Raw genomic sequence first — 14900 nt, 5'->3', positions numbered from 1 at the left:
TTGCCTAACCACTGGTTCCTTTTCCAAATGGAATTCAGGGATCATTTTTTTATTACATCCACGAGGGAGCATGGATAGAGAGCAAGATCTGAGTTCAAATCCTGTCTCGGATGCCTATTGGCTATGTGACTCCAGGCAAACCATTCAATATCTCAATTCTCTATGCAGCTCCTTAGGTTTTGACCTGCATTGGTAGAATGAGTTTCCCATTTAATATTCCTTATACCATTGGAATCACTGGTTTAGTTCCTATCCCTATCAGTATATGTAGGGATGAAAGGAGACAAAGAAACCCGGTGTTCATGAAAACCTGGAATATGCTCCTATGGGATTTGCTCAGTGGTTTTTTTTCTTCTGAATTTATAATAGGAGCTTTATCAGCAGAAGGTCAGTTCACCTCCCATCAGGGAAAGGGGAAAGGTCTTCCTGTTCCTATTACCACCTCGGGCACAAATAACCTCCTTCTAACCAAAACCTTTATTTTTCCCTCACTTTCCCCCACTGTTTGGAAGCTGATTCTAGAATATGGAAGGAGGGAAGGAAGCCAACATTCATCATTTCCCTCTAACAGTTTGCTTTTAGTTTTGATATTGGGTCTTTCCATTTGAGCTTCTGGTGGGTGGTGGTGTTAGGGTTTCTTTCTGAACTGGGTGAAAATGTGTAATTATCTTTGCATCAGAGTAATTTTGCATGGGAAATCTCTAAGTGGTTAAATGCTTTGTCCTGCTTTTGTTGGGAATGAAAACACCTACTACCATAAATCAGCCATTCAGAGAAAATGTTTAAGTAATGCTTGTATCCATCTCTTGACATTAAGACACACCAACACAGATCACAGCCAGTGGAAGGAGGAGGGAAGATTGCTTTCTTAGGGGATAAGTTAGCACTAGGCCTTACCCTCTGGGGCACTCTGATGTATAAACATCAGAGGCACCTGGGACCAAGGGTCTCGCATATTTGGGGATCAGAACAAAATCTAAAGGACTTGGGAGTAATCTGTCTCTTGTCCTGACGAAAACTCTAGAAATCAGAGAGCCATGGAGCACTGGCTTGTAGATGCTCCATATACATTCAGCATCATTTGGAAGTATTTCCATTTTGGCCCATGGTTACATCGGCCAATGGAGAATTTTACATGCAGAAAGCAGCTGTTTCCCACACCTCAGGGAGCATCTTACTGTATGGAATATATCTCTGGAAAGTTCTCAGTTCCATCCTGAGCTAGGGGAGGAAACTAGTCATAAGATCAGCATTAGGCCATAAAGCAAGGGTGGGCAAGGGTAACCAAAGAGGGCAGGATCTGCATTTTCTCTGGCTCAGAGATAAAAAGTTCAGGAAAGGGTTGGACCAGACCAAAGGAGTTAGGGTTCTCCTTTAGCCTATTTTCCCATCAATGTTGACCAGTGTAGAGGCAGAAGGTGACAGTCTTGGCGTGTCCTGGCATTGTGGAGTAACCTCTTCCAGTCTAGTCTTGATTGTTGGTAAAAGCTGCCTTTCCCATTCACCCTGGAGAGAAAGAGAAAAAAAATGAGACCCAGAGAAGGAAGTTGGTAGCATATTCTCTCTTTGGTTCATTTAGGTCAGTGGATTTTCTGAGATGCTCTTGAAAAATTCCCCCATGAATCTTGGGATTAGATTTGAGAAAGAATATATTGTGGAAGCAGATAGGTGGTACAATGGATAGAGCCATTACTGCAGTTGGGAGGTCCTGAGTTCAAATCTGACCTCAGAAACTTTCTAGCTGTGTGACCCTGGGCAAGTGACTTAACCCCAACTGCCTTGGCCTTACTACTCTTTTTTTGCCTTGGAACCAATATTTAATGTAAGGCAGATATTTAGATACTAAGGCAAAAAGTAAGGGATAAAAAAAGAAGTATATAGAGAAAACTAATTCACTTTGTCTTTATTGGTCTCAGTTTCCTCCTCTGCAAAATGGATAGATGTGGGTTAGATGATCTCAAAGGTCCCTTCCACCTCTCACATTCTGCACTTTATGACCCCTTCTTTTTGTGCCTTTCTGTGTTCTAAGGTCTCTTCCAACTCTGGCATTTTCTCCTTCCATTTTTTAATTTCTGCAAATCTCCAAGGGCTCTCTTCAAGCAACCTCATGGTCTTTGTCTCTAGCTGGCATCAACCTCCTTCCATCTTAAGAATGTGTAAAATAGGTGTCAAATTAAACCAAATTCCCATCTTCTCTTTCATGGCAAGACAAAGTCCAGAGAGGGAGATGCAAGCTTACAAAGCCCCTTCGGGTCCAAGCCTGGACTCCCCATCTCCCAGGATGCTTTTCACTACAGCACACCAGATCAGCCAGCAATATTTTGAATAAGCTCACCCATTGTAAACATGTCCCTTTTTTAGCAGCCTCCCCCACCCTGACATTAAGTTCCTCATCCTCCACAACATGTGACATCAGCACAGGTCACCTGAGGCTGGCCAGCACAAAAGCAATCCCTCCAAGCTGGAAACTTTGGATTTAGCATTAAAGAGCTGAGCTCACAGAATGCTTCAGGGAAAGTAGCAGGCTTTAGAATCACCAGGCTATAAAAATCTATGTGACTAATAAGAACTAAACTCTGTTTTCTTGACAGGCTAGATTGGGATTTGGCTGGTGAACGCATTAAATGTCTCTAAATCTCATTTGGTCTCCAGAGGAGGGGGGGGGCAAACTGAGGCATACACTTTCAGAAGAGTTTTTCCTTCTTCCTTCTCCCTCCCCACCTCACTCCCCATTCTTATTTTTAGTTTTGGAGGAGCTCAGCTCATACCACATGAGTTTCTTAGGAACTAGGGATGGTTTTGAGTTGTGGGTTGTGAGAAACGGGAAAATATGAACAAGAGAGATTGTAGCATCTCCTATTTTAGGGATGATGCTAAGCTTCCCTTCCATTCCTCTGTAGTACACCCTTTTGGGTTTAATTAGATTCATCTAAATGACAACTTTCTTATTGTTTTATCTGGGTTATCACAGGACCCACATCTTACCCTCTTGTGGAGTATTCCTCAGTGATCATCATTGGACAGGTTCAAAGTAGAGTAGGCACCCAATAAATACTTGTCAATATGAACTGGAAACAATAGCTAAAGGATGTACCCCCCCTTAAAGAGGAGTGAGCTAGTCTACACACAGTCCTTGAAATTGTGTGGCTTCGTTTTACCAAGAAATATGGGATCAGAATTTCTTGCTCCTTCATTGTCAGCCATCAGACAGTAACCTCTGTGCCTCTAATCCCCACTTTTATCTTTTTTTTTAACCCTTACCTTCTGTTTTAGAATTGATACTATGTATTGGCTCCAAGGCAGAAGAGTGGTAAGGACTGGGCAATGGGAGTTAAGTGACTTGCCCTGGGTCACACAGCAGGCCAGATTTGAACCTAGGACCGCTTGTCTCTGGGCCTGGATCTCTACTCACTTAGCAACCTGCTCCTTTTATCTTGATAAAATGTAAATGGAGAACAATGGCTCAGAATCATGAGATCCTCAGAATCCCTGGAGATGACACAGGTGCTATCAACCAAGAGTTGGAAAAACTAGGTTATGTTTGGTCTACTGGGTTAGACTTAAATCTTCCCAAAAGAAGGTTCTAGATAGCACTTGGGCCATGACCTTCTTGTATGACCTTGGGCAAATTATTTGTCCAATTCAACAAGCATTTGGTAAGCATTTCCTGCGTTCCAGGCACTGTTCTCTAGTATCCTGGGGTTACAAGATAATGACAAGACAATCCCCATTCTACTGCGGGAACAACACAAACACAGACAAGGAACAGCAAAATACAAAGTAATTTCTGGGTGAGGGGCACTAGCAATCCGAGGAGACCAGGATGAACCTTGCATAGGAGGTGACAGTCAAGCCAATTCTTTAAGGAAGTTATGGGTTCCTAGAAGTGAAGAGAGAGTACATTCCAGGGATGGGGGACATCCTAGGCAAAGAGAATTGTGTATAGGAGGTTCTTCTCTTGGCCTCTCTCCTCATTTGTCAAACAGAAGAGCTAGACTAGATCAGCTCTAGTACCTTTTCCACTTTCTATTAGCGTATGAATCTAGAACAAGTTTGTTTGTTTTTTAACTAGACTTGTATTTTTATTGGCAAAAGGAATTCCCAATGAAGCAATTCCCTCTACCAGTGAAGATTGGCACCAGCTCTATAACTTAAAAATTCTAGAGAATTGCCCAGGGACACTAGGAAGTTAGATGACTTGGCAAGTGTTTCCCTGCCAGAATGTGTCAGAGGCAAGACTTCAACCCAGGTCTCCTTGACTCCATGTCTCTCTCTACTCTACTATCCTGCCTCAGACTAAAATTTTAAGACTAAATACTTAAAAAAATTAAACCCTCACTTTCTGTCTTAGTAACAACTCTAAGCCAGAAGGGCAAGGGCTTGGTGAGGTAAATGACTTATCCAAGGTCACATACCCAGGGAATGTCTGAGACCAGATTTGAGCCCAGGTCTTCCCAACACCAGACCTGGCAGTCTATTCACTGTGCCACCTAGTTTCCCCTAATGTGCTTCTTATAACACTGGACAGAAAGTGCTCAACAACAACACTCATAAAGGAATATTGGACTATTTGTAGAGTACACATTGGCTAGTGAGTATTGAACATAGCCTCAGAGACCTATACCAAGTACCTAAGGCAAGTCCTTGGGGAGGCCTTAGCTTTGTGGGAATGGAAAGGAGGGAGGCTTACCAGAGGACTTGTCTATCAGTTAGTGCCAGGATTTTAGGACGCAGGTATTCCTTCTCCCTACCTATCTTTCGGAGTCTCGCCATGGCTATTATTCCTAACATACCGTCCTCTTCAAACTGTGCATGATCCCTGACCCAGCCTCCTCAGATCAGAACCCGGCTCCCACACCTGCCATTCCCTAGGGTTGGGGTGGGGAATGGAGAGCTCATATGCCTTTTAACCTACTTTGTCTGTTTCTCTTGAGAATCATTTCCCAGATGATTGGACAGAGCAATGCCTTTTCTTGCTCTTGGATTGGAGATCAAGTTCAGGAAGGGGCTCTTGTGAAGTTGCTCCATTTGGACCCCATCCCATCCTCCTTCATACTTACTGGAAAGCGGACTGCTGAAGACTTGTTGCAATGCATGGAGATTGGGGCAAAGTTATACAGGGCCTTGAGCATAGTCCGGCTCAAGGAATTCCAAGGGACTAAAGCAAACTGCTCTTCGACAGAAGTATTGTGACAGGTATAGATTTCCTCATTGTTAAACCTGGGGAGGGAGAAATCACTGAAGAATACATTACAACATTTGGATTCCTCCTCACTACAGGGAAACAAGGAAATAGCCACCTAATCTTGCCCTGTAGAATAGTCATTGAGAATGGGGAGTAGGACTTTCTCATGTGTCTTTCCTCAAAATCAGAGATGACTTAGAAATAGCTGTCATCTACACTGAATCCTAGGGCAGCTAGGTAACAAAGTAGATAAAAGTGCTGGCTCTGGAGTCAGGAAGATCTGAGTTCAAATCTAGCCACAGACACTGACTAGGTGTGTGACTCTGGACAAGTCACTTAACCATGTTTGCCTCAGTCTCCTCATCTGTAAAATGATCTGGACAAGGAAATGGCAAACCACTGTAATATCTTTGCCAAGAAAACCCCAAATGGTATCTCAAAATCTTGGAAGTGACTGAATAACAACAACACGGAATCCTTTCTCAGGAAGTAGCTCCCACAAAATAGGGCATAATTTTTTATTATCTCCAGAGACAATGGTTTAGCAGGAAGATAGGAGTCAGTGGAGCTGGTTTTGAGTCCCAGTGATGCTACTTACTAGTTGTATGATTTGAAATAAGGAGAGATGGAGGTGGGAATATCCTGTTCTGATTCCCTCACAAAGGTATTGTGAGGACAAAGGGAAATTATGTGTGTGAAAGTACTTCCCCTGATTGTCACTTTAAACCTCTCCAAACTTGAACAGAATTATGTATATAATATTTTCTTTTTCCCCATATAACTTGTAAAAACAATTTTTAACATTCTTTTTTTTAAGTTTGAGCTCCAAATTCTCCCCCTTCTTCTGACCTTCCCTCCCTTCCTCTCCCCCCTCCCTGAGATAGTATCACTTATCTAGTGTTAACAGATGACATCAAAGAGGGGAGATATGTGTACCCCCATCTCAACCACCATGACCACCAATTGCCAGCTTGATCAAGCATTTTTGTTTGTTTTTGACAACTCACTCTGCTCTTTCACCTAGTCACCTGTCCTGCCTTTTTCATTTTTCTGCATCTGTAAAATGGGCAGACTGTGTGTATGTATGTGTTGGAATATTTCCATTTCTACCGCTGGAGTCAATGAAGATTTGCTAGCTATCACAGTATTGTGAATTCAGACAACGTAGAATGCATTCTAATATGTTATGAGCATTCTCCTTGGGATAGGGGGTGGGGATGGAGGAAGAAGAGTTACCTGTTAACAAAGCGAAAATATATTTGTAAATAGCCAGGGTCCATATAACTCTTACATAATTCCAACTGTGTCAGCGGGTAGTAGTGTATATAATTCACACACATTTCTTTTGTGATGCTAAGTCCACCCTGAAAGGTTAAAAAAATAGACTAATAATTATAAGCCCATTTGTGTGCCTGGTAATCTTAGATTTTCAAAGCAATTTCACAAATGTTATTTCATTTGGTCTTCGAAACAGTTCCATAAGGTACAGATTAGGTATTTTTATCCAACTTTACAAATGAGAAATCTTATTTACAGGAAGGTAATATTGGGTGAAATGGCCATTAAGGTCACTTGCATCCCTAATGGTCAGTGGTTCTATGGCTCAGACTAGCCTTTAGGACATGAAGTTTTCAGAGCAACACGTATTCCCTGCCTCTTGCCAGACATTCTGAAAGGGATACGTGATGGGAAGAAAACAGAATTCTTCCCTCAAGCGACTCAGAGTCTAGTTGGGGAGACTAGACTGAGACATATGAAACAATCAGAGAATTAGTCAAGACTTTATGTCATCACGTACTTTATTGAACACGGTGGTTTCCAAACTTGGGGACAGACAGACAGAGAAGAAAACAGAGACAGAAAAGGGGAGAATGGAGAGAAATCCATGTTGACTCACCACAGTTGCCAGCTCTCTGGATTCTGTGTTGTATGTACAAGAAGTAACGAGCACATCGCCCTGTGTAACCAAACAGTCACACTTATTAACATGTGTGTCCGAGGCTGATGCATATGGAGAGAATGTGATGAACAGAACTCCCTCAGTAATCTAAAAATAATGGGCACCCACCAACAAATGGTGTGGTGAATAGAGCGCTGGGCTGAGTCAGGGGACCTGGGTTACACTCCCAATTCTGCCACTGCCTCATTGTATAACTTCAGACAAATTATTTCCCCAGTCGGGGACTGGAGAATCTTAGAGCTGGAGGGGACCCGAGACACCATCTAGTCCAACTCCCTCATTCTATAAAGGATAAAATGATGTTTTAATCTGCAATGTTTCAAGGTCTTTTTCCAACCCTAACATTCCATGTTTGATAGTCTGACATTCTTGAATTCTAAAATCTTGACTGATCTAACATTCTATCTTTGTTGGTTGAACATTTTGTTTGCTAAAGTCTCTTCCGTCTCAAAAATTCTCCTGTGTGACATTCTTTGTTCTAAAGTCTCTTGACAGCTATAAAAATCCACGATACTGTGTGATTGCATATCCTATCACTTCACAGATGAGGTTGCAAGTGAAAGATCTTTACAGAGTAAAGCCAGAGTGTCCCATTTGAAGGTAACTATCAGATAATCCTGAAGATGGCATTGAGGTCAAACTGCAGTATTCCTTAGAGTTGGTTATGTATTTTGATTTTCCCCTTTTCAATCTCTGAGAAAGAAATTTGATGAGACTGCCAACTCTGGCTGCCCTCTGTCACTTCCCCACCCCACCCCCTTCTCCTTCCATTCAAAGATCTGTCACTCATACCTACTTGCATGATTAAGGTATGGAAATGAGACAAAAATTGTACTGTGAGGAAAAGCAAGATCTTACTTGATTTAGCTGGGCCGTGCTGTTATTTGCTAGTTCTCTTATGTGATACTCACCGGGAGAACAGTAACAATTTTCTTTAACATTCGTATCTCCTAGAAGAAAAGGAAGGGGGCAATTTTGAAAGAAGCTATTCTAAAAAGTCCTGGGCCGCCATTCTGGAGACAATTTGGAACTATACCCAAAAGATTAAATTGTGTATGCCCTTTGACCCAGCAATGCCACTACTAGGCCATATACCAAAAACATCAAAGAAAAAGGAAAAAGATCTTTATATACAAAAATATTTATAGCAGCCTTTTATGGTGGCATAAAGAATTGGAAATTGAGGGGATACCCATGAAATGGGGAATGACTGAACAAGTTGAGGTATACGATTGTGATGGAATACTGTTATGCTTAAGAAATAATGTGAGGAATCGTTTTTGAAAAACCTAGGAAGACTTATATGAACTGATACAAAGTAAAGTGAGCAGAAACAGTACATTGTGCAGAGTAACAGCAATATTATAATAATGATCAAATGTGAAAGACTTAGCTACTCTAACCAATACAATGATCTAAGATAAGTCCAAAGGACTCATGATGAAAAATGCTATCTACTTCCAGAGAGAAAACTAGTGAATTCTGAGTACAGATTGAAGCATAGTTTTTTTCCAGCCACTTTATTTTTCTTATCTTTATTTTTGGCAACATGGTAAATATGAAAATATGTTTTGCATGACTTCACATGTATAATTGATATATTTTCTTTCTGATTAGATTGGGGAGGGAGAACATTTAGAAGTCAAAGTTTAAAAAATCAATGTTAAAGTAAGAAAGAAAGAAAACCCTATACCTTAAATTACAAAGGCTCTCAAATTCCATTTTAGGGCCATTTGGGGGCTAGAGGGAGGGATGAGATGGACATGGACAAGATGAATCAATGTCTTCTTTTCCTTATTAGTTTTATTTCTTTTTTAATTCCTCTAAAAGAGACCTTCTGCTCATGCCTTCCCTCCATTGATCCTATCTTTATCTTGTTTGTGCACAGTTGTTTTTTATGGTGTCTCCCCATTAGGCTGTGAGGTCCTGGACATCAGTGATTGGCTTTTGCTTTTCTTTGCATACCCAGTGTTTAGCATAAAGCCTGGTATACTGTAGGTGCTTAATATTAATACTTGTGGATTGATTGACTGACTGACTGATTGATACTGACTGATTGAGTCAGAGACCTGGCAATATTCCTACATCAGGAAGGAAAGAGAAAAAATATAGTCTTTATTCTAAGGAAGAGAGTTTATAGAGGAAGCTGGAGCCCAAACTAAGAAGTGTGTGTCAGCAGGTGCTTGTCTCCACCTCATATCCTTTTACAAAAAATATCTCCCCCTCCCGTCCCCTACCTCACCAGCCCAACACAAGCTGAAATTCCCACCACTTCTTGGGTTTAGGCAATAAGAACTGGGATGTCGCTTCTAGAAGCCTTTTATTCTAACATGCATGTTGCCTCTAGGCCTCTCCTATTTGAACACCTTGTAGGATGAAAGATCCTTGAGGGCAAGGATCACCAGCACTTGACAGAGGGATTTTTTATATGACAAGCACTTAAATGTTTGCTGAATGAATTTGTCAAGTAATCTTGAGTATTCAGGACAGACCATAGAATAGTGGGATCTCAATGGTAGGAAAAGAGGATAATGAGCAACAGAAAACCCCAAGTATCAGGGGTGGGCATAAGGGAGTATTCCATCAAGGAGAGGGGAAACCCAAAATGACAGAATATTGATCATGGATGCCTTGTTAGAAGACTGAGAAAGCAACCAACCAGTACTTCACCTTGTTTTATGACTTTGCCAATCCTGAGTAGGCCAGGGTTTGGGCCAACCATTCCTACCTGGAAATGAGGGCTGTAGTGGTCATCCCTATTCACAATCTCTGTCACATTTCCTTCTCGGACTATGACCGTGATCACTTTCCTCCCTGTGAGGTGAGTGTGGAGCTGGGAGGCAAAGATGTGGATTCCAGAATGTGGCAGAGCCTAGAACATCATGATAGGAAGAGAAAAGGGTTCAGCTGGGGAGATCACAATTTTATTTATTTATAAGTATACTTACTTTATTAATTTTGAATTTTTCCCATGGTTACATGATTCATGTTCTTTCCCTCCCCTCCCTGCTCCCATAGCCAACAAGCAATTCAATTGAGTTTTATATGTGTCATTGATCAAGACATATTTCCATATTATCAATATTTGCACTAGAGTGATCATTTATAGTCTACATCCCCAATCATATCCCCATCGAACTATGTGGAGATCACAATTTTTAAACCTCAAAGTGCCCTAAGTTGTTGTTGGTTCAGAACTAGGTTCTAAAGGGTTCTTGGAACCCTGACATATAGTTAAGTAGAGTGCTGTTGTTCTTGGCCTCAAAATAGTGAACATTCTTCTCCTTTGTTTCATCAAGAACATTTATAACAAGAAAACCTTGTTAATATTATTTTTTGTAGCACTTAGTGGGCTTTTTTTTTTTAAACCCTTACCTTCTGCCTTAGAATCAATGCTGATTCTAAGGCAGAAGAGTAATAAGGGTTGGGAGTTAAGTGACTTGCCCAGGGGCACACAACTAGGAAGTGTCTGAGTCCAGATGTGAACCTAGGACCTCCCATCTCTAGGCTACCCAGTTGCCCCACTTAGTGGGCTTTTAAATGGAAGTGGCCAGACTTTGTGGGGACCTTGGAGAACACACATGCTACATAATTATCATTTTTAATAATAATTCCTTGCTTGAATGGGAAATAAGAATAAATTCGATCCTCATTGTTACTATGCTGCTAAAAGGCAGCTCACATTTATTTTAAGAGTTTGGCATGAGAATGGTGGCAGCAGTTTCATACAGGCGGATGGTGAAAGGCATTTCAAGGCAGTAGATCAGGCAGATGAGTAGCAAAGGGAATTGGCTCCCCAATGGGTGCAGCATTTTCCAGAACATCCAGGAAATACAATTTGTTTTCTATTTCTGTCCCAGATGGGATGATACAGTTGTGTTTTTTTTTTCCCCTTCCCTCAGTGGTGCTGCTGGCAGGTCCTCTAAGGAGGCCCTTTCTTACTCAGCTCACACAGGCGCCTCTTATAATAATAGGGTACTCTACAGAGATCAGCAAGAGACTTATTCTCAGGGTGTATGATCATATCCTATTTGTCCAGCATCATTGGGAGGTGCTCTGTGCCCCACAAGTGAATGTTCCAGATAACTGAAGCTTACTCTTTTAAAGGAAAGACTTAGACAAAGAACTAGGAAATCTTGGTTCTAGTCCTGCCTCTGATACCAGTCTGCTCTGTGACCTTCAGCTGATTGTGCCTCATTTTCCCATCTTTAAAATGAGGATTTACTTCTCTTCTAGCATTAATGCAGTGATCCAGGACAATTCTGAGGGACTTGTGAAAAAGAACACCATCCACATCCAGAGAAAAAACTGTGGGAGTTGAAATGCAGAAGAAAAACAACTGCTTGATCACATGGGTTGATGGGGAAATGACTGGGGATGTAGACTCTAAATGATCACCCCAGTACAATTATCAATAATAATAGGTCTTGATCAATGACACAAGTAAAACCCAGTGGAATTGTGCATTGGCTACAGGGGGTGAGGGGAAGAGGTGAGGGAAAGAACATGAATCATGTAACAATGGAAAAATATTCTAAATTAATTAATTAAATTAAAATTTCAATTAAAATTAAAATAAATAAAAATAAAATGAGGATTTAGGAATCGGTGGTTTCTCAAGTACCTTACATTCTGTGTTCTATATCTAAGGTCCTTTCCACAACTGACAAACTCTACTGAGTTCTAAAATTCCTTCTGACTTTGATACTGTGTTCTATGCTCTAAGATTCCTTCTAGTTCTAATATGCTGTGATTCTAGGACTTTTCAATAATATCATACTGGTGGTCTCAGTCAGTGGGGTCTGATTAGCTAACTGAAGGAGATTTTGACCAGAGTATTTTATATAAGTAGTGTCAAATTCAAACAGAAACCCTATTCTAAAGAAGATCTGTAAAGGAAATTGAGGCCCAAACTAAATGAAATTGTGGCCCCTGGGTTCCTGGGAACCACATTGAATGAGAAAACCAGATATTAACACTATCTACATTCTATTGTATTTTTTATTTACTTTGTTAGATATTTCCCAATTTCACTTTAATCTGATTCAGCCACACTCAGGAGGGTTGCAAGTACCAACGCTGCCCAAAGGCTACATGTTTGACACCTCTGTTATAAAATACTCCTCTTTCATGTATAATGAAAACTTTCCATTTACTTGCCTATCTACAAGATGGAGATTAGAACCTCTAAGCGACCACATTCAGGTGTATAATTGAAAATCTGTTACCCTAAAAAAGAACTACATTTCCCGGCAGCCCACTGACTTCCTGTCATTATGTACTTCCTGTAGACAGGAGATATTAGGTGGGGACATGGAAGATTCCGCCTCTTTACTTCCTGTCCTGAGTTTGGTGGTGTTAAGGCATTTGAACTAGTTGATCAGCCATGGGCATGTGGTCTTTATTTTGTATCCTCTTTATTCCTTGATTTCTAATGATCATTAATAAATCTCCAAAAATATATAATTTTTTTTATTACTGACGTTTAATTTTAATTTTTATAGTTTCTAGCAACCAGAAGGGATGAGAAAAATTCTCAATTTTTAAAAAAGATAGTCTAGATTCATTTTTTTAAGCCACATTTCTCTTGCCAAGGCTATTCGCCACCCCACCTCTACTCCACCAGCCTCTCAAACTCCCAGAGAACTGGGAACTCTCTACCTGAGCTGCTGCCCTGCTTCTGCCAGTTTGTTTGTTGGGTTTTTTTCCTTTCCTTGTTTTTTGCTGGTTTCCCTCCCTACTGGCTTCTACTAGTTTGAGGAACTTAGCCCGGGACACTTGCCAGAGAAGAGATAAGCCACTTTTCTTGTCCATCTGCTTGAGCCCATGTTCCTCAGTTCTTCACTGCTGCCCCTGGCATTGCTGCTCCTGATTCCACTTGCTCCTGCTGCTAAATCCCAGTGGCCTGCTTCTCTTCCTGATACTGCTTGCTCCTACTCATGAATTCTCCTCCTGATCTCTGGCCCCAATCCCAACTACTATTGTGTTCCTGCTTGGCTGCTGGTAGCTGCTGCTGAGAAGCTAGGAATCCTTGGACCCACTCTCAGAGAAGCTGGTAAAAGCTGGGGTGTATTTTCCTTAGGCAACAATTATCCTCCTAACACCCTCTCCACATGGCTGGGGAAACTAGTATTTTATCTCAGGGGGGAAGGGAAGAAGGAAGTTACTCTTCCAACAGAAAGTAAATTACAAGCATGGCTCATTCTATGAAGAACAATGCAATGCATTACCTATTTCAAATAGCTTCCAGCTTTAGGATGTTTTTTTATGAGTGCACTAATTCTTTCACTTATCTTGCCAAAGATTCAGGGGAGAAAACTCATCTCCTAACAATCCTTTTCCATTTGGGCCTTCCTAGTCTCTAAGATTCATCCAATTTGGGATTCCTCCTTACCATGTTCAGTGAGGAATTCTCCCTCACTAGGGTAAAGCCAAAAAAAAAATCTGACAAAAGGAATCTGGATGGATAGAGAAAGGAACTTTAAGGAGACTGGAGGTAAAAAATTTTAATCCTTTTCAGACTACATTATTTTATGAAAGTCTTTGTATTTTATTGTATTTTGCTGATTGTCTGCTTTAAGATTTAATTTTGTTGTTTTAAGTTCATATATTAATGTATTCAATACTATTCTGTTACACTGAATCAGTTAAATCTACTGTGTTTTAACTATTAGATATAATCTGTTACTTTACCCCTATAACTACTGAAAAAAATATTGTAAAATATTGTAAAAGCCCATAAGCAGCCTTTTCTTCCATTTTGGCTTTGTTAAATTATCACATAGGTGATGATGGACTCCGTCAATCTGGTTAACAACCATTAGAGAATTTAATGAGCTTAATATCTCAAATTGATTTTAAGGATGAATTTTAGATTTTTTTCAACAACTCTAATCATTTTGCCTGCCTCTGAATTATTTGTAACAAGAGGTAAAGGGTCCATTTTAGTAGCTGAAGTGAAGTACAATTATAATCCCCACATCCCACATTTGTAAAAATGTGAATGGATGGGACATAACAGTCTAATACTAAAGGAGCTGGGAAGTTGATCCCAATGCATGGTACCCCTGGATGGCTCCCAAGAGGGAGTATATCTCATTTGTAACTCTTTGACTCAGTCTACCCTTCCACAGAATGATTTATATTCTTGGTGATATTTTTAGACCCAACATAAACAGTATAGAGGTTTGTTTTTTTCTAGACTCTTCTGCCACATTTTTGTAATGATGGCAGTAATAGATTTAAAAAAATCTAAGCCAAGGTTGAAACATTGCTATACCTGAAAAACTTGAGATAAGTACCCATTAGTTTTAAATGTCACACAGCAGACTAATGTGAATTCTAATGATAGAGGGTTTTTTTGCTATTGTCATTAAATGGGCTATATAACTTTGTGGATTTTGATACTTTTTGAATGTGCATTACCTGTTATAGTATTGTTCTTTATAAATACTGTTACTTTGTGAAAAACCATTTGCTTGCACTCACAGTGGATCATGGTCAAGTTTGAAAAGGAAATTGATCTCATTTTTTGGTGAGAAACCTTTGCACGGTTTGGATTCAAGGAAGGACTTTTCAATAGTGTCAGTAGTTGTAGAATTTTCTCTGCTAAGGTCTTTAAAAGCAAGACAAATACTAGTTTGTTCCTAGAGTGGCTTTCTGGTTGTTGGTTTTTTTTATTTGTTTGTTTGTTTTGTTTGTTTGTTTGTTTTTTGCAAAAGGAGAGGTCAGGGAGCCATAAAGAGGATCAGAATT

At 40.3% G+C, this 14900-nt stretch overlaps 1 protein-coding gene across 1 annotated transcript in view; it reads right to left on the bottom strand.

Moving 5' to 3' along the window:
- Positions 1-763: 763 nt before the first annotated feature.
- DBH (dopamine beta-hydroxylase) overlaps positions 764-14900 on the bottom strand; it is a 43879-nt gene continuing 29742 nt past the window's right edge. Inside the window, exons 7-12 of the mRNA XM_007475249.2 lie at positions 9874-10017; positions 8057-8095; positions 7083-7142; positions 6422-6549; positions 5061-5220; positions 764-1506 (exon numbers count right to left, since the gene is read on the bottom strand). Of these exons, the coding sequence (XP_007475311.2) occupies positions 1375-1506; positions 5061-5220; positions 6422-6549; positions 7083-7142; positions 8057-8095; positions 9874-10017 (663 nt within the window). The 3' untranslated portion in view covers positions 764-1374. The remainder of the gene's footprint in view (positions 1507-5060; positions 5221-6421; positions 6550-7082; positions 7143-8056; positions 8096-9873; positions 10018-14900) is intronic.

The sequence above is a fragment of the Monodelphis domestica genome, chromosome 1 (assembly GCF_027887165.1).
Source record: "Monodelphis domestica isolate mMonDom1 chromosome 1, mMonDom1.pri, whole genome shotgun sequence".
Lineage (NCBI taxonomy): Eukaryota > Metazoa > Chordata > Mammalia > Didelphimorphia > Didelphidae > Monodelphis > Monodelphis domestica.
This window is presented reverse-complemented; position numbering and strand designations above follow the sequence as displayed.